Source organism: Anas acuta, chromosome 1, assembly GCF_963932015.1.
Source record: "Anas acuta chromosome 1, bAnaAcu1.1, whole genome shotgun sequence".
Lineage (NCBI taxonomy): Eukaryota > Metazoa > Chordata > Aves > Anseriformes > Anatidae > Anas > Anas acuta.
In genome coordinates this window covers 722,968-747,821 of record NC_088979.1, presented here as the reverse complement: position 1 = coordinate 747,821, position 24,854 = coordinate 722,968, and the positions used below count along the sequence as shown (strand labels likewise).

The following is a 24,854-nucleotide window of genomic DNA, read 5'->3' as shown; positions in this document are numbered from 1 at the left end:
ATTGTATCTTTACACTGACTCATGGATGGTGGCAAATGCTCTGTGGGGGTGGCTGCAGCAATGGAAAGAGAGCAACTGGCAGCGCAGAGGGAAACCTATCTGGGCTGCTACCCTGTGGCAAGATATTGCTGCCCGGGTAGGAAAACTGGATATTAAAGTACGTCATGTAGATGCCCACATGCCCAAGAGTCGCACTACTGAAGAACATCGGAACAACGAAGAAGTGGATCGAGCTTCGAAAATTGAAGTGGCTCAGGTGGACCCGGACTGGGAACGTAAGGGTGAGCTGTTTGTAGCTCGATGGGCCCATGAAACATCAGGACATCTGGGGAGGGATGTCACTTACAGGTGGGGTCGTGATCGACGGGTGGACGGGTGGACTTGACCATTGAGGCCATCACACAGGTTACCCATGAGTGTGAGACCTGTGCTGCAATCAAGAAAGCCACGAAGGTAAAATCTCCCTGGAACAGGGTGAGGTGGACAGGGTTTCGATATGGTGAGGCCTGGCAAATTGACTATATCGGACCACTTCCAAAAACTCGCCAAGGCAAATGGTACATACTCACCATGGTAGAAGCAACTACTGGGTGGCTGGAAACATATCCCATAAACTTTGCCACGGCCCAAAACACTGTCTTGGGCCTGGAAAGACAAGTATTGTGGCGTCATGGTACACCAGAGAGAATTGAGTCTGACAATGTGAGTCCTTTCCGAAACAATCTTGTTACCTCCTGGGCAAAGACGCATGGTGTTGAGTGGGTGTACCACATCCCTTATCACCCACAAGCTTCTGGGAAGGTTGAGAGGTACCATGGACTGTTAAAGACTATGTTACGAGCATTGGGGGCTGGGACTTGGAAACAAGGGGACACAAATCTACCAGAAGCCACTTGGCTAGTTAACAATAGGGGGTCTGACAGCCGTGCTGGTCCTGCCGAAACAAAACCCCTACACACAGTGAAAGGAGCTGAAGTCCCCGTAGTGCATGTAGGAAGTGTGGGTTGCTCCTGCCTCCGGAAAAGGCAAACCCACTCGTGGGATTGTCTTCGCCCAAGGACCAGAGTATACCTGGTGGGTCATGCAAAAGAACAGGGACATCAAGTGTGTGCCTCAAGGAGATTTGACCTTGAGAGGAAACTAATCTGTAATCTAAGTTATATGTTGTAGGAAGATGCTGTAGGATCAACGACAGGCCAACTTTGCAAGGAGCCGGGCGGTGCAACAAGGACTTGAGCTAAGCTGGTGCTGGCGTCCAGACACCCAACTCCACCTGCCCTGAGTGGCCACTTTGGCAGATGAAGACCTAATCATCAACAGTTCTTATGAACATTTTCCACGAAAGACCTATAGAATGAAAAGATACACCTGCCTATTTATCCTGCCCTGTTAAATCCTTGTCCTGTTAAAGGACAAGGAATAATGATGAGAATACTTGTATGCTAAAGTATGGGGATCTGAGTGTGACACAAATGTTATGGAATAAGGGGTGGAGGATGTACTGCGTCTGGCTGGGACGTTATCTTCCCCTGCAGCAGCCCAAGCAGTGCTGTGCTCTGCACTTGGAGCTGGAACAGCAGTGGGATCACAGCAGGGTTGTGTCTGCTGCTGAGCAGTGCTGACACAGCATCGGGTCTCTCTCTAACCCTCCTAGGGGTGGGCAAAAAGTGAGAAGAGAAACATCCCCAGGGCAGCTGACCTAAACCAACCAAAGGGATATTCCACACCATGTGGTGTCACACTCAGCAGTAAAAGGTGGGAACAGGAAGAAGAGGGGAGGGGTGGGCTCTCGTTGGGAAAATGTCGGTCCTCCTCCCGAACACCAGCTCCGTGTGTTAAGGCACTGCTTCAAGGACGTCATTGATCATCGCTCATTTGTGGGAAGAGAGTAATTTCTTTCCTCTGTACTTCCACATAGCCTTCATTTGTTTTATTTCTTTGTTTTCCTCCTTTTTTTCCTATACCCCTACCTTTTCTCCTTTCCTTTTTTTTTCCCCTTCAGTTAAATGGTTTAGTTCTTAATAATCTTTAATTATTATTATTATTATTTCCCTTTAATTAAATTATCCTTATCTCAACCCGTGAGTTGTTCTTTGTTTTACTTCTTCCCTTCCTGATCTAAGGAGGGGGAGTGAGAGAGCGGTCCTTGTCCTTTACCAGGCATCTAGAGCAGTGGGCACCTCCAGTGCTTTGGATATTCACCCCTGAAAAACTGCAGAATCCTAAAAACCAGGCAGAATGCTTCAAAAAGGTGTGTCATCACCCTGGCAATTCCATAGAGACACAAATCACTGCAACATGCTGGGGCTTGGCCCATGCACTTGGCCCATGTACTGGCTGGTTGGTGCAGCCCAAAGTTTGCTGGTTTTGCACCTGCACACCCCCCGCACACCAGGCTGGGGAAGGCACAGCCAGCTGCCCCCAGCAGCCTTCAAGCAGCCCTCGGAGGTGCTGATGGCAGCACGGGGAGCATACGCAGCAGGAGAGGGCTTACACAAGGCAACCTGGAGAGCAAATAAATCAGCATTGCAACCGGGGGCTGCTAAACAAACGCACCATGAGCACAAATTCTAAACCAGTTTGTCCCATCGAGCATTGTCTGCTCAGGTCTGCTGATCTCTCACAGTATCTCAGGTACCTTCCGGCCTCACACTAGGTGCTAAAAGCAGCGCTGTGGTGGAATGCAGCAGAGAGCTCAGCACCGCACAGCCACCTCCTCGGTCACCTCCCCACCGGGGGAAGGGGAGAGAGCTGACAAGAGGAAAAGTGCACAGACTGGCAGGCTGAGAGAAAGAGAGTTTAATGAGAAAGAAAGACAGAAAATGAGCAAGCAAGAAAACTGAAGAAAGTGATGCACAGAACAGTTGCTCACCACCCTCTGACCCATGCCCAGCCTGTCCCTGAGCAACGGCAGACCCTCAGCCAACCCTGCCACAGTGTGAGCAGCACAGAAGTCCTTGGCTTAGTGTGAGCACTGCTCAGCAGCATCTAAGCCATCAGTGTGTTATCAGCACCATTCTCATCCTAAAACCAAAGCCCCACACCAGCTACGGTGATGAAAAGCAACTCGATCCCAGCCAAAACCAGGACAAGCCAGTGTCTGCTCCTGCAGGAGCCCCTCTGCACTGAGGGCTGCAGAGCCTGCGCCTCACCTCTCAGCACCCAAGGGACTGGGACACACACAGGCACGCCCTAGAGCATGGGCAACTGATAAAAGGCGATTTCCTGTTGGTTTCCCTGCAGCCTTTTGCAGCAGCCCAGCAGCAACTGGGTGGTCATGGGGGGCTGGAACACAAACTGTCTGGGGGTTGCTATAAAAAGGCAGAGCAGCCAGCTCCACGCACCCTGCAGCAGCGCCGAGCCGTGGGTCCTGCATGCAACAGAGCAGAGGTAACATCTCACTGCAGCACCAGGGCTCCTCCTGGCACAAATGCTGCGGCCTCAGAGGATGTCGGGGCTGCACGGGGGAACCCAGGTGTCTGCGGTGTTTGATGCAAGTAGTTGGGCTGGAGTCCGGGCCGGTATCGGGGTGGGGAAGACCCAGGTGGCCGTGGCTGGGGACACACACTGCAGGTGCTTCCCTCTGGTGCCAGGGGGGCCATGGGCGGCTTTGGAGGTGCCCCTGATGCCTCTGCTCCGCTTCTCCCTGCAGCCTTCTCCGACCCTGCGCTCTCCCCCTAGCAGACGCCCGTGCCCTGTACTGCTGCACTCAGCGGCTGAGCTCAGCCGGTTGCAGAGGACCGGGTCCTGCGCTGCCTGGGGCATCCCCGCTCGTGGCTGGACCCCCGGAGCTTCCTGCACATGGAGCACCTCGGCCTGGGCTGGGTGCTGCTGGCCGGCACCTTGGCTGGCACCTTGGCCGCCAGCAGCACCCGTGAGCAAGACCTCGGCCCCATAAAGAAGTTGGCAATGGGCATGGCCCAGAACTCCTTCGATGACCAGTACCGGGGTTGCAGATACAAGATGGAGGTTGCGCTGAAGAAACTGTACCACGTGGAATTCAAAAACCACATTTATGCAGACACCTGGAGAAGAGCAGACGAGAGGTGGCGGAAGCAATGGGGTAACTCCAACCACCCGCAGGTGCTGCGGCGGGAATATGCGGTGGCCGTGCTGGCGTACACTGCTAATACAGGCCTCTACAGCCAGTTCAACACAGCTGTGCGCGAGGGTGGGCGCTCTCGCGGGTACTACCTCCAATCCTTCCACTTCAAGACGCTGCATTTCCTCCTGACCGAGGCCCTGCACACTCTGCGGAATGCCCAGGGCCACAGATGCTACAACGTCTACCGTGGCGTCAAGGGCATCCGCTTTACGGCCCACCGCCACCAGACCGTCCGCTTCGGCCAGTACGCCTCTGCCTCCCTCCAGAAGAATGCTGCCCAGAAATTTGGCCAGGACACCTTCTTCATTGTGTACACCTGCTACGGTGTCCCCATCAAGCATTTCTCCTTTTTCCCTACTGAGGATGAAGTCCTCATCCCACCCTATGAGGTCTTCAAGGTCACCAATGTCATGAGTTACTTCAGCAGAAGCATCATCCATCTCCGCTCCCATACCACACAGAGCACCTACAACTGTGCGCTGCTGAAGGGTAAGGGCAGCCAGCAGGGTGGGTGCCCCCGGGAGATGGCTGGGGACAGGGCACAGCCCTGGGCAGGCGCCGCCGTGCTCCCCGCGCTCCTCCAGCCATGGCTGCAGAGGAAAGGGGGCCCCGTGCCACCGGCTCTGTGAGGGGAAGAGGAGCCTCGTGGTGAAGGCAACACCTCCGTGTGGGGAGCTCGGGGAGCCTGGGGAGCTTGAAATAACGTGGAGCTGCTGTGCGGAGGCATGGGGGTGTGTAGAGAAGGAGGAGCCGGAGGACCTGCTGAGGGGTTAGGTTTGGGGTATAAAAGGGCCGGTCAGTGTTTGTGTGTCCTATCGTCGCATTTCTCGCATTAAAGCTTTTCTCTTTGCACACTCGCAGCCTTTCCCATGTGTCCGCGTGCTGAGAGGCCTACGTGCCAGCTCCTGGCGAGGCCTCTGTGTGTGCGAGTGAGCTCAGTGCCAGCTCCTGCAGCCAGATCCAAGTGTCCCTTCTCTCCCCAGCCCTGCTGGGGAGGAGGGGAGCGAGCGGCTGTGCGGTGCTGAGCTGCCTGTAGCTTCAAGCACAGCAGGCCTTCTGGTGCCCAGTGCGAGGCCCGAAGGCTTGAGGGAACGGCAGAGCCAAGCGCAGCGTGCCCGAGAGAACAGCCCTGCGGGGATCAGCCCACAACACGGCGCTGCCGCCGGCGCCGGGCCTAGGGCCGGCTGCGGGACTGGTGGCGACAGTGCCCGGAGGGACCGGGGGCAGTGGCAGCCCCACAGGGAGGAGAGGTTGAGAGAAGGAGAGGGAGATCGCTCAACCATTATCGTAACAAGCAAAACAGTCTCAGAGTAGGAAGATGAGTATCATTTATTGCCTATTACTAACAAGCTAGAGCAGTTAGAAAAAAAAACAAAAAAACAAACTCCAGTGCCTTCCCCTCATCCACCTTGTTATAAGTTGCCCCCTTAATTAATTTTCAGAGAGCATTGCATTAATAATAGAAAGGAATTTATTGAGTAAGCAACAGCAAGCAAAACAGCGCTGGGCGGCCGGGGAGTCTCGGCTCCGCCAACGGCGCGCACCTCACCCCCCCCAGGGTCCCTTTTTATATCTTGGTGATTTCAGGATTACGCAGCACGTCCGGGTATGTTCTGCGCCTGCGTGCACTGTTGCTAGGGGGTCGTCTCTGTCCCTCTGGTGGTCGTGAAGATGAAGGCCGTAGTCTTCCTCGGCGTTGTGGTTCAACTTCTTTCTTTATTTGGTCATGTTGGCCCAGCGTGAGACAGGAAGGCAAGACGTTGATACACTAGTTTAACAACTTATCAGGAGATGGTTACATGAACTTTGCAGCAGTGTTTTTTGAACAAAAGAGGCTACTGAGATGCAGAAGGAGAGAAGGGGAGAGGGTTCTTTTTTTTTTGTTACATTAAGCAAAGGAATTTTCATAGTGTCTAGCTAAGCATTATACAGCTCCTTACTTCAGCAGGGAGTTTTCACAACTCCTGTTCCTCAAACAGAACTCCTTGTTTTTACAAAAGACAATGAACAAACATTTATTGTGTATTACACACCTCTTCCACCTTCTCCCCCCCCAGAAGCAGTGCAGGGGAACGGGCAATGGGGGCTGCAGTCAGTCCCTGACGCTTCATCCCCGCTGCCCCTCACGGTCCCTCTGTGCCCCTGATCCCCGTGGGGTCCCTCCCATGGATGCCGTCCTTCCCAAACTGATCCCTCAGGGGCTTCAAGAAATGCTCCCACACGGCTCCGTCCCACGGGGTTCATCCCCCAGTCCCAAACTGCTCCAGCACGGGGCCCCCACGGGTGCTGGCAGCTCCCCCCAGCCCCCTGCTCCATGTGGGCTCCTCTCCACGGGCTGCAGCTCCGGCCCGGGGCCTGCTCCTGCGGGGGCTCTCCATGGGACGCAGCCTCCTCCAGGCCACATCCACCTGCTCCACCGGGGGCTCCTCCACCCATGGGGGGGCTGCAGCGTGGAGATCTGCTCCGTGTGGGACCCATGGGTGCAGGGGGACAGCCTGCTCCACCAGGGGCCTCTCCCTGCACAGGCCGCAGGGGAACTTGTACTCTGGTTCATGGAGCACCTCCTGCTGCACTGACCTTCTCGCAGAGGCCACCTCAGCAGCCCCCTGCTATCAAGCCCTTGCCAATACAGATTCACAGAACAGCAAACTGAAAAAAAAACACAAATGCACACAGCTTTTAACAAGCCCTCGGATATGATAAATAGCAAAAGAGAGAACAAGGCACAGGATCACGCAGGATCACACTGAAAGATATTAAGAGCAAACCAGACAAGATTGTGGGCAGCAATACAAAAAATATGTTCGACAAATATGATCATTGTAAGCTCCTCTGAAGCACTCTGGTCAAATTTCTTGTTATCTCCACCCCCTGAGCCTCTCAATGGATGCCAAAAGGCTGCCGTGGTTTCACATCGATGTCTAACTAAAACCACAACTGCTCTCTCATTGCTCCTCAGAGACAGAGGGGAGGCAGAAAGGATGACACAAAGAAAAAGGCTAAGGGGTTGAGAGAAGGAAAATTGAAATGCAAAAGAAAAAGAAAGAACAAATTAAAAGCCAATCCACACAGAAGCAAAGAGAAAGCAGTTACTCTCTACTGCCCATCAGCAAGCAAGGTCAGGCACATCTTGGGAAGCAGGGCCCCAATACACATATCTGTTGTCTGGGAGGAAAAACCTCTCTCAATTACTTTCCAATGGTCTTGGGAATCCAGAGAGATCCCGGTCTATTGGGAGATGGCAAATGTGGTTACAGTCTTCAGCAAGAGCGAGAAAGAAGACCCTGGTAACTACAGACCTGTCAGTCTCATTTCAGTGCCTGGTAAAATCATGGAGAAAATTATCCCAGGAGTTATTGAAAAGCACCTGAGGGACAAGGCAGTCCCTGGTCACAGCAAGCAGAGGGTTCAGAGGTACATCAGGCTGACGGCCAGTTATTAGTGGGGTTCCCCGGGGCTCTGTTTTGGGGCCAGTTCTCGTCACTGTTTTCATAAATGACCTGGATGTATCACATGAAGGCTTACCAAGTAAGTTTGTGGATGACACTAAATCGGGAGGAGCTGCTGTTGCTCAGGGACAGGCTGGGCATGGTTCAGAGGGTGGTGAGCAACTGTTTTGTGCATCACTTTCTTTAGTTTTCTTTCTTGCTCATTTTCTGTCTTTCTTTCTCATTAAACTCTCTTTCTCTCAGCCTGCCAGTCTGTGCACTTTTCCTCTTGTCAGCTCTCCCCTTCCCCCGGTGGGGAGGTGACCGAGGAGGTGGCTGTGCGGTGCTGAGCTCTCTGCTGCATTCCACCACAGCGCTGCTTTTAGCACCTAGTGTGAGGCCGGAAGGTACCTGAGATACTGTGAGAGATCAGCAGACCTGAGCAGACAATGCTCGATGGGACAAACTGGTTTAGAATTTGTGCTCATGGTGCGTTTGTTTAGCAGCCCCCGGTTGCAATGCTGATTTATTTGCTCTCCAGATTGCTTTGTGTAAGCCCTCTCCTGCTGCGTATGCTCCCCGTACTGCCATCAGCACCTCCGAGGGCTGCTTGAAGGCTGCTGGGGGCAGCTGGCTGTGCCTTCCCCAGCCTGGTGTGCGTGGGGTGTGTGGGTGCAAAACCAGCAAACTTTGGGCTGCATCAACCAGCCAGCAGCAGGGGTTTTGGGCTGGGCTAGGGCACCAGGTATACAGGGGGTCTGTACTGGTGCCCCCAGGGGGTCTGTGGATGAGGGGTGAGTGCATGAGGGGTAAGTGCATGAGCCCCATGGCTGCAGACCATAGCTGATATGGTGCTGTGTTTGGGATTTAGGATGAGACTACTGTTGATATCACACTGATGTTTTAATTGTTGCAGAGCAGTGCTCACACTAAGCCAAGGACATCTCAGCTTCCTGCTCTGTCCTGCCAGCGGGCAGGCTGGGGGTGCAGCAGGAGCTGGGAGGGGACAGGCCCAGGACCTGTCCCCTGGACCAAAGTGGTCCCCTGGACCTGGCCCTGGTCCCCTGGACCAGGACCCCTACTGGCCAAAGGGGTATTCCACACCATGTGGGGTCATGCTGGACAATATATAGGGGTGGCTAGCTGGGGTGGGGGCGCAGGCTGCTCAGGGATAAGCTGGGCATCCATCAGCAGGTGGTGAGCAATTGCATTGTGCATCGCTTGCTTTGTACGTGTTATTATTCTTACTACCATTTTGATTATTCTTATTATTTTTTCTTTTCTATCTTATTAAACTGTCTTTATCTCACCTCACAAGCTTTTACTTTTTTTTTTTTTTCTTTTTTTTTTTTTTGTTTTTCTCGATTCTCTCCGCCATCCCACTGTGGGGAGGAAGAGCGTCTGTGTGGTGCTGGTTAAACCACAACAGTTCTTTTGACACCCAACGTGGGGCCCGAAGAGCTGAGATAGTGACAGATGTGATGAGAGCATGTTAAAACAAAATTATTGAAACCATTATTTCAGCTTAATAGTGCTGTTTTGTTTGTTTGTTTGTTTGTTTTTGTTTTGTTTTGATCTGAGGTTTGCTGTGCCTGTTTTCTGAATTCAGTTATATAACACATTACTTACTGTATGTGTTCCCTGTTGTGCTGTTTATTGTTCTGGGGGGCTGGTTTAAGGTTAGTTTGCTGCTTACTGTGTAGCACTGGCTTATGATATGATAGAATTACTGGTCATGAGACTGATAGGTACCTTAAAGGATGAGACTACAGGTACCTCAAAGGAGGCTGTAGCGAGGTGGGGGTTGGTCCATTCTCCCATGTGCCTGGTGACAGGATGAGGGGGAATGGGCTAACGTTGTGCCAGGGGAGCTTTGAGTTGGATATTAGGAAGAACTTCTTTACCAAAAGGGTTGTGAGGCATTGGGATGGGCTGGCCAAAGAAGTGGTGGAGTCCCCATCCCTGGAGGTCTTTAAAGGACATTTACCTGTAGAGCTCAGTGATATGGGTTAGTGGAGGACTGGTTAGTGTTAGGTCAGAGGTTGGGCTGGGTGATCTTCCAACCTAGATGGTTCTGGGATTCTGTAATCTGGTATTTGTACTCAGCATTGCCATCACTTCCATACTTTGGAAACCATATCTCAGAAACTAGTACTAATTATGTCATTTACCTTTTCTTTTCAGGGAGACAGTCTGTGAAGGGGACAAGGGAAGATGTTTTCCCCACCTGTTCACTCCCCCTTTCTCCTTCACCTGCCCTTTCTCCCCCAGGCTACTTACAGTAGCTCCTCAAAATCTGAATGTCCTTGGGATGTTCCGACCAGCATGTTCTTATTGTAATGTCTCCTGAATGCACTTCAGGTTTTGTTTAAGGTTAAACAACTACTTAGGAATGCCACCCAGACCCCTGTCCCGAGGCAGGATGGTTATGAGTGGCAGGGAGTGTGGCAAGGATGTGGTCTGGCTGGGATGTTAACTTCCCCTGCAGCAGCCCAAGCAGTGCTGTGCTCTGCACTTGGAGCTGGAACAGCAGTGGGATAACAGCAGGGTTGTGTCTGCTGCTGAGCAGTGCTGGCACAGCATCGCGTCTCTCTCTAACCCTCCTAGGGGGTGGGCCAAAAATGAGAAGAGAAACATCCCCAAGGCAGCTGACCTAAACCAAAAAAAGGGATGTTCCATACCATGCGGTGTCACACTCAGCAATAAAAGGTGGGAACAGGAAGAAGAGGGGAGGGGTGGGCTCTCGTTGGGAAAACGTCGGTGCTCCTCCCAAACACCGGCTCCGTGCGTTGAGGCCCTGCTTCAAGGACATGGTCAAGCATCGTTCATTTGTGGGAAGTAGAGAGTAATTTCTTTCCTCTGCACTTCCACATAGCCTTCATTTGTTTTATTTCTTTGTTTTCCTCCTTTTTTTTTTTTCCTTTTCCCTTCCCTTTTCCCCTTTCCTTTTTTTTTTTTTTTTCCTTTAGTTAAATTGTTTAGTTCATAATAATCTTTCTTTAATTATTATAATTATTTCCCTTTAATTAAATTATCCTTATCTCAACCCGTGAGTTGTTCTTTGCTTTACTTCTCCCCCTCCTGATCTAAGGAGGGGAAGTGAGAGAGCGGTTGTGGTGTTTAGCTACCCAGCACAGTAAAACCACCACAGTCCTTTCTGGCACCCAACGTGGGGCTCAAAGGGTTGAGATAACAACAGAATTGATTAAAGCGCGTACAACTAACACACTTACTTGCTAGTCAACCATGTTCAGTGTCCTGTTAATAATGGCTTGTTTGATCATATGTCATGCAGTCCGTGTCATGGTCTCCTTTCTCCTATATATCTGATCCAACAAAGTGCTACAATCTCTGTTCATTTTTTTGAATTCGCTGTGCTGCCAAGCACTGGCCTTGAGTTTAATCTGGCATTCAGGCCCTGCACTGTTATCATGTGGGTCTCATGGAAACTACCTTTTAGAGAATATTCAGAACTACACTGCCTTCCTTTCCTCATCTGGATACCAGTTTATTAATAATATCAGGTATGGTACTGTGAGGAATGTGTTAACAATTTGTGTCCATAAAGAACAATTCTGTTTGAATCCTGTCTGCCTCTGGGCCCTGCACTGGCAATTTAATTCTTGAACCACAGATGCAGTGTGTCCCAGTCTCCCCCTCATTCTAGTCAATTTATCAAGTCTTCAGAAAATACTCCTCAAATTTATGAACCTGTTTGCTTTTGTTATTCCAGACTTCTATTTCTAACAGTTACAGCCTTTTTTTTGTCTTCTTCGAGATTAACTTAACACTGCTATAGGTGTGACTGTCCCTGTGAATGGCTGGTGAGGAACGTTTTAATTACTCATGAAGTGTCAATAAGAAAGCTGTTTGTGTTTGTATGAAGTCTTTGATGTCTGGGGGTTTCAGAACAACTGATAACAACTAGTGACTGTTATGGGATACTATGCAAGCCTCTGATATCTGGCCAGGTGGCCAAGAGATTAAGAAGAAGAAAAAAGAAGCTGAAGGATGGCTGGGAGACAAGACCTGCAGGGGATGTTCTATAAACTTGATACGGTGCCAAGGGAGTACAAAGGGGAAGGACGAGAAAAAAACTTGGTGAGGAAGACTACGAGCCTTCAGCATGAAAGACCCCTAGAGACCCCCAGAGGGACCACCGGAGACTGATGCGCATGCTCCAGTAGGAGGGACTGGACCCCGGAAGCTAATTATAATAACATGTTTTTTTTAGAAGTAGTAATGAATATGTATTAGTCTAGGAGCATAAAAATCAGCCACTTGATGTAACTGGTGTGCGTCCTGGTGGAGCGGAGGCTCCCGGTGCACCCAGCGCTGTTTGCTGACCTCTATTCTTTCAATAAATCCTATTTTTTATTTAATCCTATTTTGAAGATTGAGCCATTTCTAACAGTACCTTTTCCTTCTTTCACAGTGGGCTAATTACCACAGTTTGGGAGTATTTTGAACAGCCATGTGTAACCCATGTATTGCTATTTCTAATTCTGAATAACGGGTTTCCTCTTCTCTCTAAGATTAGTCGATTGTTTAGAAAGCTTACCTGGGAATCTGTCCCGAAACAGTCTTGTGGTGAGTGGCAAGGTGTGTGGGATGATGTTGGCAGATCCTTGTCACGGGTGTCTCCTCCAATAGTTTTGAACTTCACCCCTGAGCAAGTGCAAAATCCTAAAAACCTGGTAGAATGTTTGAGAGTTTTATGTCCTGACCCTGATAATGCTGGAGAACGACAGCTTGCAGCATTGTGCTGGGTCCTGGCTTACTCCCATCAAACACTGTTTAATATCATCCAGCAACTTGAAGAGAGGGAGGAAGTTTCTGTGTCTGATGACCAGATAACACACGCTGTGGCTGACCCAGAGGACCAACCGACTATGGTATCAGTCACCCCCATAGTCAAGTCAAAACAATGGAACGGAGGTCAGCTCGTTTAGTAAGGGAAGAAACCTCTCCTAAGGAGGAGGGAGAAGGGGAAATGGCAGCCACCTCTAAAGCAGAGCCATCACAAAAACAGCAGGAAGAAGAGCTGGAAATCATAAAGGAATCAGAAATCACTCGATCCCTATCGCTGAGTGAGTTGCGAGAAATACGAAAGGATTATGGCCGATGCCCAGGTGAACACATCCTCACCTGGCTGCTTCGATGCCGGGATGCTGGGGCCAATAGCCAACAATTAGAAGGCAATGAAGCCAAGCAGCTGGGATCCCTCTCTAGAGAAATGGACTAAGTAATTAGGAGTGGAGCACAGGTCCTCAGCCTCTGGAGACGACTTCTGGCAGCTGTGAAAGAAAGATATCCCCATAAGGAAGGTATTGTATATCAAGTAGGCAAGTGGACAACTATGGATAAAGGTCTCCAGCATCTGCGGGAATTAGCTGTGCGGGAGATGATTTTCAGTGATTTGGACAATGCCCAGACACCTCAAGACCCCGATGAAGTCCAGTGCACAACATCCATGTGGTGTAAATTGGTGCAGAGTGCACCATCAGCACATGCCAGTACCCTGGCAGTAATTCACTGGGATGAGGGGATGGGACCAACAGTGTGTAATCTGTCCTGCCAGCTTCAAAAATATGAAGACAATCTCTCTGCTCTGCTACAGTCCTGTGTCTCTGCTGTGGAGAAACTGTCTGAAAGACTTGACCACCTCGTAGAACGAGCATATTCCCCATATTCCCCCTCATCTAGACGGAGTAATGCTTCAGCCACTAAGAATCAGCGTTTGCCTGCTCAAGAGAGAGAGTACCCAAGACGCACACCACGTGGCACCTTTTGTTTTTATTTGAGTGACCGTGGGGAGGATATGAGGAAATGGGATGGTGTACCTACTTCAACCCTAGCTGCTTGGGTATGTGAACTGAAAGGAAATACAGCAGCAAGAAGAGGGGCTCCTAAGGGCTTTTGGCATAGCTGCTTTGAGCACAGAGAAGATTAGGCAGCTGTCTACCCTGCCTGGCCTTTCAGAAGACCCTTCTGTTTTAGGATTGTTGAAGGTTGAAGAACAACGGGTACCAATTGCTACTACAACGGTGCACCGACAGCAATATCGCACCAACCGAGACTCCCTGATTCCCATCCATGAGTTGGTTCACCATCTGGAGAGTCAAGGAGTGATCAGCAAGACTCGCTCACCCTTTAATAGTCCTATATGGCCAGTGCGAAAGTCTAATGGTGAGTGGAGGCTAACAGTGAGCTATCGAGGCCTGAATGAAGTCACGCCACCACTGAGTGCTGCAGTGCCGGACATGCTGGAACTCCAGTACGAACTAGAGTCAAAGGCAGCCAAGTGGTACGCCACAATTGATATTGCTAATGCATTTTTCTCCATCCTTTTGGCAGCAGCATGCAGGCCACAGTTCGCTTTCCCTTGGAGGGGCATCCACTACACCTGGAATCGGCTGCCCCAGGGGTGGAAACACAGCCCTACCATTTGCCACGAACTGATCCAATCTGCACTGGAACAAAAGGGAGCTCCTGAGCACCTGCAGTACGTTGATGACATCCTCGTGTGGGGCAACAGAGCAGAAGAATTTTTTGAGAAAGGGAAGAAAGTAATCCAAATTCCCAAATTCCCCTGAATGCTGGTTTTGTCATTAAACAGAGTAAGGTCATGGGGCCTGCACAGGAAATCCAGTTCTTGGGGGTAAAATGGCAGGATGGATGTCGCCATATTCCGATGGATGTGATCAATAAAATAACGGCAATGTCTCCGCCAACTAGCAAAAAAGAAACGCAAGCTTTCCTAGGCCTTGTGAGATTTTGGAGAATGCATGTGCCAGGCTATAGTCAGCTTGTGAGTCCTCTATATCGAGTGACTCGAAAGAGAAACTATTTTGAGTGGGGCCCTGAGCAACAACAGGCCTTTGAACAACTCAAACAAGAAATTGCTCGTTCAGTAGACCTTGGGCATGTCCGTTCTGGATCATCTGTGCAAAACATACTGTACACTGGAGCTGGGGAGCACGGCCTCACCTGGAGCCTCTGGCAGAAAACACCAGAAGAAATTCGAGGTCAACCTCTGGGTTTCTGGAGCCGTGGCTACCGAGGATCAGAAGCCAATTACACCCCAGCTGAAAAAGAAATACTCACAGCATAGGAGGCTGTTCGAGCTGCTTCAGAAGTTGTGGGTACAGAAGCACAGCTCCTCTTGGCACCACGGCTACCTGTGTTACATTGGATGTTCAAAGAGAAAATTCCCACTACACACCATGCAACTGATGCTACATGGAGTAAGTGGATAGCATTAATTACACAGCGGGCTCGAATGGGAAAACCTAATTGCCCAGGAATCCTGGAAGAGATTATGGACTGACCGGAAGGCAGAGATTTCGGAGTGCCAACAGAAGAGGTAACCCGTGCTGAAGAGGCACCACCATACAATGAGTTGCCAGAAGACAGAAAGCGGTATGCGCTGTTTACTGACGGATCCTGCCGTGTGGTAGGGAGCCATCGGAAATGGAAAGCTGCTGTGTGGAATCCTATGCGACGAGTTGTGGAGGCCATGGAAGGGGAAGGTGAGTCGAGTCAGTATGCAGAAGTAAAAGCCATACAACTAGCCCTAGAGATCACCGAAAGAGAAAAATGGCCAGCATTGTATCTTTACACTGACTCATGGATGGTGGCAAATGCTCTGTGGGGGTGGCTGCAGCAATGGAAACAGAGCAACTGGCAGCGCAGAGGTAAACCTATCTGGGCTGCTACCCTGTGGCAAGATATTGCTGCCCGGGTAGGAAACCTGGATGTTAAAGTACGTCATGTAGATGCCCACATGCCCAAGAGTCGCGCTACTGTAGAACATCGGAACAATGAAGAAGTGGATCGAGCTTCGAAAATTGAAGTGGCTCAGGTGGACCTAGACTGGGGACGTAAGGGTGAGCTGTTTGTAGCTCGATGGGCCCATCAGGACATCAGGACATCTGGGGAGGGATGCCACTTACAGGTGGGCTCGTGATCGAGGGGTGGACTTGACCATTGAGGCCATCACACAGGTTACCCATGAGTGTGAGACCTGTGCTGCAATTGAGAAAGCCATGAAGGTAAAATCTCCCTGGAACAGGGGGAGGTGGACAGGGTTTCGATATGGTGAGGCCTGGCAGATTGACTATATCGGACCACTTCCAAAAACCTGCCAAGGCAAACGGTACATACTCAGCATGGTAGAAGCAACTACTGGGTGGCTGGAAACATACCCTGTAAACCATGCCATGGCCCGAAACACTATCTTGGGCCTGGAAAGACAAGTATTGTGGTGTCATTGTGCACCACAGAGAACTGAGTCTGACAATGTGAGTCATTTCCGAAACGATCTTGTTACCTCCTGGGCAAAGAGGCATGGTGTTGAGTGGGTGTACCACATCCCTTATCACCCACAAGCTTCTGGGAAGGTTGAGAGGTACAATGGACTGTTAAAGACTATGTTACGAGCACTGGGGGCTGGGACTTGGAAACAAGGGGACACAAATCTACCAGAAGCCACTTGGCTAGTTAACAATAGGGGGTCTGACAGCCGTGCTGGTCCTGCCGAAACAAAACCCCTACACACAGTGAAAGGAACTGAAGTCCCCGTAGTGCATGTAGGAAGGTGGATGTAGGCAGCGTGGGTTGCTCCTGCCTTGGGAAAAGGCAAACCCACTCGTGGGATTGTCTTCGCCCAAGGACCGGAGTATACCTGGTGGGTCATGCAAAAGAATGGGGACATCAAGTGTGTGCCCCAAGGAGATTTGACCTTGAGAGGAAACTAATCTGTAATCTAAGTTAGATGTTGTAGGAAGACGCTGTAGGATCAGTGACAGGTCAACTTTGCAAGGAGCCGGGCGGTGCAACAGGGACTTGAGCTAAGCTGGTGCTGGCGTCCAGACATCCAACTCCACCTGCCCTGAGTGGCCACTTTGGCAGATGAAGACCTAATCATCAACAGTTCTTATGAACATTTTCCAAGAAAGACCTATGGAATGAAAACATACACCTGCCTATTAATCCTGCCCTGTTAAATCCTTGTCCTGATAAAGGACAAGGAATAATGATGAGAATGCTTGTATGCTGAAGTATGGGGATCTGAGTGTGACACAAATGTTATGGAATAAGGGGTGGAGGTTGTACTGGGTCTGGCTGGGATGTTAACTTCCCCTGCAGCAGCCCAAGCAGTGCTGTGCTCTGCACTTGGAGCTGGAACAGCAGTGGGATCACACCAGGGTTGTGTCTGCTGCTGAGCAGTGCTGGCACAGCATCAGGTCTCTCTCTAACCCTCCTAGGGGTGGGCAAAAAGTGAGAAGAGAAACATCCCCAGGGCAGCTGACCTAAACCAAAAAAAGGGATGTTCCATACCATGTGGTGTCACACTCAGCAATAAAAGGTGGGAACAGGAAGAAGAGGGGAGGGGTGGGCTCTCGCTGGGAAAACGTCGGTCCTCCTCCCGAACACCAGCTCCGTGCGTTGAGGCCCTGCTTCAAGGACATCATTAATCATCGCTCATTTGTGGGAAGAGAGTAATTTATTTCCTCTGTACTTCCACATAGCCTTCATTTGTTTTATTTCTTTGTTTTCCTCCTTTTTTTTCCTTTACCCCTACCTTTTCCCCTGTCCTTTTTTTTTTTTCCCCTTTAGTTAAATTGTTTAGTTCCTAATAATCTTTAATTATTATTATTATTATTTCCCTTTAATTAAATTATCCTTATCTCAACCCGTGAGTTGTTCTTTCCTTTACTTCTTCCCCTCCTGATCTAAAGGAGGGGGAGTGAGAGAGCGGTCCTTGTCCTTTACCAGGCATCTAGAGCAGTGGGCACCTCCAGTGCTTTGGATATTCACCCCTAAAAAAATGCAGAATCCTAAAAACCAGGCAGAATGCTTCAAAAAGGTGTGTCATCACCCTGGCAATTCCACAGAGACACAAATCACTGCAACATGCTGGGGCTTGGCCCATGCACTTGGCCCATGTACTGGCTGGTTGGTGCAGCCCAAAGTTTGCTGGTGAATGCAGCCGCACACCCCACGCACACCAGGCTGGGGAAGGCACAGCCAGCTGCCCCCAGCAGCCTTCAAGCAGCCCTCGGAGGTGCTGATGGCAGCACGGGGAGCATACGCAGCAGGAGAGGGCTTACACAAAGCAACCTGGAGAGCAAATAAATCAGCACTGCAACCGGGGGCTGCTAAACAAACGCACCATGAGCACAAATTCTAAACCAGTTTGTCCCATCGAGCATTGTCTGCTCAGGTCTGCTGATCTCTCACAGTATCTCAGGTACCTTCCGGCCTCGCACTAGGTGCTAAAAGCAGCGCTGTGGTGGAATGCAGCAGAGAGCTCAGCACCTCACAGCCACCTCCTCAGTCACCTCCCCACCAGGGGAAGGGGAGAGCTGACAAGAGGAAAAGAGCACAGACTGGCAGGCTGAGAGAAAGACAGATTAATGAGAAAGAAAGACAGAAAATGAGCAAGAAAGAAAACTAAAGAAAGTGATGCACAAAACGATTGCTCACCACCCTCTGACCCATGCCCAGCCTGTCCCTGAGCAACAGCAGCCCCTCAGCCAACCCCGCCACAGTGTGAGCAGCACAGAAGTCCTTGGCTGTGTCAGCACTGCTCAGCAGCATCTAAGCCAGCTGTGTGTTATCAGCACCATTCTCATCCTAAAACCAAAGCCCCACACCAGCTACGGTGATGAAAAGCAACTCGATCCCAGCCAAAACCAGGACAAGCCAGTGTCTGCTCCTGCGGGAGCCCCTCTGCACTGAGGGCTGCAGAGCCTGCGCCTCACCTCTCAGCACCCAAGGGGCTGGGACCCACACATGCCCTAGAACATGGGCAACTGATAAAAGGCGATTTCCTGTTGGTTTCCTTGCAGCCTTTTGCAGCAGCCCAGCAGCAACTGGGTGGTCATGGGGGGCTGGCACACAAACTGTCTGGGGGGTGCTATAAAAAGGCAGAGCAGCCAGCTCCACGCACCCTGCAGCAGCGCCGAGCCGTGGGTCCTGCATGCAACAGAGCAGAGGTAACATCTCACTGCAGCACCAGGGCTCCTCCTGGCACAAACGCTGCGGCCTCAGAGGGTGTCGGGGCTGCACGGGGGAACCCAGGTGTCTGCAGTGTTTGATGCAAGTAGTTGGGCTGGAGTCCGGGCCGGTATCAGGGTGGGGAAGACCCAGGTGGCCGTGGCTGGGGACACACACTGCGGGTGCTTCCCTCTGGTGCCAGGGGGGCCATGGGCGGCTTTGGAGGTGCCCCTGATGCCTCTGCTCCGCTTCTCCCTGCAGCCTTCTCCGACCCTGCGCTCTCCCCCTAGCAGACGCCCGTGCCCTGTACTGCTGCACTCAGCAGCTGAGCTCAGCTGGTTGCAGAGGACCGGGTCCTGCGCTGCCTGGGGCATCCCCGCTCGTGGCTGGACCCCCGGAGCTTCCTGCACATGGAGCACCTCGGCCTGGGCTGGGTGCTGCTGGCCGGCACCTTGGCTGGCACCTTGGCCGCCAGCAGCACCCGTGAGCAAGACCTCGGCCCCATCAGGGAGGAGGCGATGGACATGGCCCAGAACTCCTTCGATGACCGGTACCTGGGCTGCAGACGCAAGATGGAAAAGAAGCTTAAAATGGTGAACCGCACCGAGTTCGAAAACCACACCTATGCAGAAACCTGGAGAAAAGCAAATGAGAAGTGGCGGAACTCCAACCACCCACAGCTGCTGCGGTGGCAGTACGCGGTGGCCGTGCTGGCGTACACTTACCCTACAAGTCTGTACCGCAAGTTCAACGCAGCTGTGCGCAAGGATGGGTGCTCCCGCGGGTACTACCTGGAATGCTTCCCCTTCAAGACACTGCATTTCCTCCTGACCGAGGCCCTGCACACTCTGCGGAAAGCCCAGGTCCGCAGATGCTACAACGTCTACCGTGGTGTCAGGGGCATCCTCTTTACAGCCCAGATCAACCAGACTGTCCGATTCGGCCAGTTCGCCTCTGCCTCCCTCCATAAGAAAGCTACCAGGAGATTTGGCCAGAACACTTTATTCAAAGTGTGCACCTGCCATGGTGTTCCCATCTGGAACTTCTCCTTCTACCCTGAGGAGAAAGAAGTCCTCATCCCACCCTATGAGGTCTTCAGGGTCACCAACTTCACACGTGAGAGAGACAGAAACATCATCCATCTCCGCTCCCATGGTGTGCGCAGCAACTACAACTGTGCACTGCTGAAGGGTAAGGGCAGACAGCAGGGTGAGTGCTCCCAGGAGATGGCTGGGGACAGGGCACAGCCCTGGGCAGGCGCCCCCCGTGCTCCCCGCGCTCCTCCAGCCATGGCTGCAGAGGAACGGGGGCCCCGTGCCACCGGCTCTGTGAGGGGAAGGGGAGCCTTGTGGTGAAGGCAACACCTCCGTGTGGGGAGCTCAGGGAGCCTGGGGAGCTTGAAATAACGTGGAGCTGCTGTGCGGAGGCATGGGGGTGTGTAGAGAAGGAGGAGCAGGAGGGCCTGCTGAGGGGTTAGGTTTGGGGTATAAAAAAGCAGGGCCGGTCAGTGTTTGTGTGTCCTATCGTCGCATTTCTCTCATTAAAGCTTTTCTCTTTGCACACTCGCAGCCTTTCCCATGTGTCCGCGTGCTGAGAGGCCTACGTGCCAGCTCCTGGCGAGGCCTCTGTGTGTGCGAGTGAGCTCAGTGCCAGCTCCTGCAGCCAGATCCAAGTGTCCCTTCTCTCCCCAGCCCTGCTGGGGAGGAGGGGAGCGAGCGGCTGTGCGGTGCTGAGCTGCCTGTAGCTTCAAGCACAGCAGGCCTTCTGGTGCCCAGTGCGAGGCCCGAAGGCTTGAGGGAACGGCAGAGCCAAGCGCAGCGTGCCCGAGAGAACAGCCCTGCGGGGATCAGCCCACAACACGGCGCTGCCGCCGGCGCCGGGCCTAGGGCCGGCTGCGGGACTGGTGGCGACAGTGCCCAGAGGGGCCGGGGGCAGTGGCAGCCCCACAGGGAGGAGAGGTTGAGAGAAGGACAGGGAGATCGCTCAACCATTATCGTAACGAGCAAAACAGACTCAGAGTAGGAAGATAAGTATCATTTATTGCCTATTACTAACAAGCTAGAGCAGTTAGAACACAAACAAAAAACCAAACTCCAACACCTTCCCCTCATCCACCTCTTCCACCTCCTCCCCCCGAGCAGTGCAGGGGAACGGGCAATGGGGGCTGCGGTCAGTCCCTGACGCTTCATCCCCACCGCCCCTCACGGTCCCTCTGTGCCCCTGCTCCCCGTGGGGTCCCTCCCATGGATGCCGTCCTTCCCCAACTGATCCTTCAGGGGCTTCAAGAACTGCTCCCACACGGCTCCGTCCCACAGGGTTCATCCCCCAGTCCCAAACTGCTCCAGCATGGGGCCCCCACGGGTGCTGGCAGCTCCCCCCAGCCCCCTGCTTCCCGTGGGCTCCTCTCCACAGGCTGCAGCTGCGGCCCGGGGCCTGCTCCTGCGGGGGCTCTCCACAGGCCGCAGCCTCCTCCAGGCCACATCCACCTGCTCCACCGGGAGCTCCTCCACCCACGGGGGGGCTGCAGCGTGGAGATCTGCTCCATGTGGGACCCATGGGTGCAGGGGGACAGCCTGCTCCACCAGGGGCCTCTCCACAGGCTGCAGGGGAACTTGTGCTCTGGTTCATGGAGCACCTCCTGCCCTCCTGCTGCACTGACCTTCTCACAGAGGCCACCCCTGCAGCCCCCCGCTACCAAGACTTTGCCAATACAGATTCACAGAACAGCAAACTGAAAAAAAAAACAAAAACACAAATGCACACAGCTTTTAACAAGCCCTCGGATATGATAAATAGAAAAAAGAGAGAACACAGCACAGGATCACGCAGCATCACACTGAAAGATATTAAGAGCAAACCAGACAACATTGTGGGCAGCAATACAAAAAATATGTTCGACAAATATGATCATTGTAAGCTCCTCTGAAGCACTCTGGTCAAATTTCTTGTTATCTCCACCCCCTGAGCCTCTCAATGGATGCCAAAAGGCTGCCGTGGTTTCACATCGATGTCTAACTAAAACCACAACTGCTCTCTCATTGCTCCTCAGAGACAGAGGGGAGGCAGAAAGGATGACACAAAGAAAAAGGCTAAGGTGTTGGGAGAAGGAAAATTGAAATACAAACAAAAAAGAAAAAACAAAATAAAAGCCAATCCACACGGAAGCAAATTGAAAGCAGTTACTCTCTACTGCCCATCAGCAAGCAAGGTCAGGCACATCTTGGGAAGCAGGGCCCCAGTACACATATCTGTTGTCTGGGAGAAAAAAACTCTCTCAATTACTTTCCAATGGTCTTGGGAATCCAGAGAGATCCCGGTCTATTGGGAGATGGCAAATGTGGTTCCAGTTTTCAGCAAGAGCGAGAAAGAAGACCCTGGTAACTACAGACCTGTCAGTCTCATTTCAGTGCCTGGTAAAATCATGGAGAAAATTATCCCAGGAGTTACTGAAAAACACCTGAGGGACAAGGCAGTCGCTGGTCACAGCAAGCAGAGGGTTCATGAGGGGAAGGCCCCGCTTATCAAACTTAATTTCCTTCTATGACAAAGTTACCCACATAGTTGACCAAGGGATGGCAGCTGATGAAATCGTTTTGTATTTCGGCAAAGCGTTTGATACGGTTTCTCAAAGTTTCCCTCAGGACTAAATGTGCAGCACACAGCTAGACAGGTCCCTAATGTGCTGGGTGAACAACTGGCTGGTGGGTCAGGCTCCAAGGGTGCTAGTAAATGGGGTTACATCAGGCTGACGGCCAGTTACTAGTGGGGTTCCCCAGGGTTCTGTTTTGGGGCCAGTTTTTGTGAATATTTTTATAAAGGAAAACATTAACATTTATTTTTATAAATGAAAATTACGTTATTTATTTTCATAAATGAAAGCACTGACATTCATAAATTTCATTTCTGTGTCTGGGGGACTGCTGCTGGAAACTGCAGCAGCATTTTTATCCGACAAAACCCCTTTGTGATTGTTTGTCCTAGCAACTCACATCTCCGCAGGTATCAGTACAGGCTGGGGGATGACCTGCTGGAGAGGAGCTCTGAGGAGAAGAACCTGAGGGTCCTGGTGGGTGACAGGTTGTCCATGAGGCAGCAGTGTGCCCTGGTGGCCAAGAGGGCCAAGGGGATCCTGGCGGGCATTAAACGGAGCGTGGTCAGCAGGTCAAGGGAGGTGATCCTTCCCCTCTGCTCTGCCCTGGTCAGGCCTCACCTGGAGCACTGGGTCCAGTTCTGGGCTCCCCGGTACAAGAAAGACTGGGATCTCCTGGAAAGAGTCCAGCGGAGGGCCACGAGGATGATCCGGGGCCTGGAGCATCTTCCCTATGAGGAGAGGCTGAGAGACCTGGGGCTGTGCAGCCTGGAGAAGAGAGGACTGAGAGGGGATGTCCTCAGTGTGTAAAAATACCTGAGGGGTGGGAGACAGAGGGATTTGGCCAACCTCTTTCCAGTGGTCTGTGGGGACAGGACAAGGGGCAGTGGCCACAAAATGGAGCCCAGGCAGTTCTGCACCAACACGCGAAAGATCCTCTTCTTTGAGAGAACTGGCAGAGGAGCTGGCCAAGCCCCTATCCATCATTTATCAGCAGTACTGGCTATCGGGGGAGGTCCCAGTTGACTGGCGGCTAGCAAACGTGACGCCCATCTACAAGAAGGGCCGGAGGGCAGACCAGAAAACTACAGGTCTGTCAGTTTGACCTCAGTACCAGGGAAGCTCATGGAGCAGATCCTCTTGAGAGTCATCACGCGGCACTTGAAGGGCAAGCAGGCGATCAGGCCCAGTCAGCATGGGTTTATGAAAGGCAGGTCCTGCTTGACGAACCTGATCTCCTTCTGTGACAATGTTACACGCTGGGTGGACGAGGGAAAGGCTGTGGATGTGGTCTACCTTGACTTCAGCAAGGCTTTTGACACCGTCTCCCACAACATTCTCCTCAAGAAACTGGCTGTTCGTGGCTTGGACTGGCGCACGCTTCGTTGGGTTAGAAACTGGCTGGATAGCCGGGCCCAAAGAGTTGTGGTGAATGGAGTCAAGTCCAGTTGGAGGCCGGTCACTAGTGGCGTCCCCTAGGGCTTGGTGCTGGGGCCGGTCCTCTTTAATATCTTCATCAATGATCTGGACGAGGGCATTGAGTGCACCCTCAGTAACTTTGCAGATGACACCAAGCTAGGTGCGTTTGTCGATCTGCTCGAGGGTAGGAAGGCTCTGCAGGAGGATCTGGATAGGCTGCACTGATGGGCTGAGGCCAACTGCATGAAGTTCAACAAGGCCAAGTGCCGGGTCCTGCACCTGGGGCGCAATAACCCCAAGCAGAGCTACAGGCTGGGAGAGGACTGGTTGGAGAGCTGCCAGGCAGAGAAGGACCTGGGAGTGATGGTGGACAGTAGGCTGAATATGAGCCAGCAGTGTGCTCAGGTGGCCAAGAAGGCCAACGGCATCCTGGCTTGTATCAGAAACAGTGTGACCAGCAGGGCTAGGGAGGTGATCGTCCCCCTGTACTCGGCTCTGGTGAGGCTGCACCTCGAGTACTGTGTTCAGTTTTGGGCCCCTCACTACAAGAAGGACATCGAGGTGCTTGAGCGGGTCCAGAGGAGGGCAACGAAGCTGGTGAGGGGCCTGGAGAACAAGTCCTACGAGGAGCGGCTGAAGGAGCTGGGCTTGTTCAGCCTGGAGAAGAGGAGGCTCAGGGGCGACCTTATTGCTCTCTACAGGTACCTTAAAGGAGGCTGTAGCGAGGTGGGGGTTGGTCTGTTCTCCCACGTGCCTGGTGACAGGACAAGGGGGAATGGGCTAAAGTTGCACCAGGTGAGGTTTGGGTTGGATGTTAGGAAGAACTTCTTTACTGAAAGGGTTGTTAGACACTGGAACAGGCTGCCCAGGGAGGTGGTGGAGTCACCATCCCTGGAAGTCTTCAAAAGACGTTTAGATGTAGAGCTTAGGGATATGGTTTAGTGGAGGACTGTTAGTGTTAGGTCAGAGGTTGGACTCGCTGATCTTGAGATCTCTTCCAACCTAGAAATTCTGTGATTCTGTGATTCTTCATGCTGAGGGTGACGGACCTCTGGGACAGGCTGCCCAGGGAGGCTGTGGGATCTTCTTCTCTGGGGATATTCAAGGCCTGTCCCTGTCTGGACGCCTACCTGGGCAGAAAGCTCTAGATAACTGCTTTGGCAGGGGGTTGGACACGATGATCTCCTGAGGTCACCTCCAACCCCTCCATTTCCGTGATTCTGGGATTCTGGGATCTTCCTTGAAGGCACACCTTCCCTTCACACCTGACACAAGACAACTCCAGAATGCCCCCTTCCCTGGCGAGGGA

General features: G+C 52.1%; 3 protein-coding genes across 4 annotated transcripts in view; 2 read left to right on the top strand and 1 right to left on the bottom strand.

Annotated features, from left to right (window-relative positions):
• LOC137856076 (ecto-ADP-ribosyltransferase 5-like) overlaps nt 1-24,854 on the bottom strand; it is a 174,748-nt gene that overhangs the window by 143,233 nt on the left and 6,661 nt on the right. The window contains exon 6 of one of the 2 annotated variants that reach the window (XR_011096226.1): nt 20,557-21,196. The exons of the other annotated variant lie outside the window; for it this stretch is intronic. The gene's annotated coding sequence lies outside the window, so the exon portion shown is untranslated. Of the gene's footprint in view, nt 1-20,556; nt 21,197-24,854 lie in introns of those variants that run through there. 2 annotated transcript variants of the gene reach the window in all.
• On the top strand, nt 2,984-5,356 carry LOC137855401 (NAD(P)(+)--arginine ADP-ribosyltransferase 2-like). Its single transcript, XM_068679549.1, has 2 exons — nt 2,984-3,390; nt 3,653-5,356. The coding sequence occupies exon 2, from the start codon at nt 3,802-3,804 to the stop codon at nt 4,732-4,734; it is 933 nt and encodes a 310-aa protein (XP_068535650.1). The 5' UTR covers nt 2,984-3,390; nt 3,653-3,801; the 3' UTR covers nt 4,735-5,356.
• LOC137855340 (erythroblast NAD(P)(+)--arginine ADP-ribosyltransferase-like) lies at nt 18,389-20,430 on the top strand. The gene is made up of 2 exons (XM_068679431.1): nt 18,389-18,536; nt 18,799-20,430. Exon 2 carries the CDS (start codon nt 18,948-18,950, stop codon nt 19,890-19,892), a length of 945 nt encoding a protein of 314 aa, XP_068535532.1. The 5' UTR covers nt 18,389-18,536; nt 18,799-18,947; the 3' UTR covers nt 19,893-20,430.

What these genes read in the sequence shown, in the direction of transcription:
- LOC137855401 (XM_068679549.1), top strand. Translation starts at nt 3,802, where the DNA reads ATGGAGCACCTCGGCCTGGGCTGGGTGCTGCTGGCCGGCACCTTGGCT.
- LOC137855340 (XM_068679431.1), top strand. Translation starts at nt 18,948, where the DNA reads ATGGAGCACCTCGGCCTGGGCTGGGTGCTGCTGGCCGGCACCTTGGCT.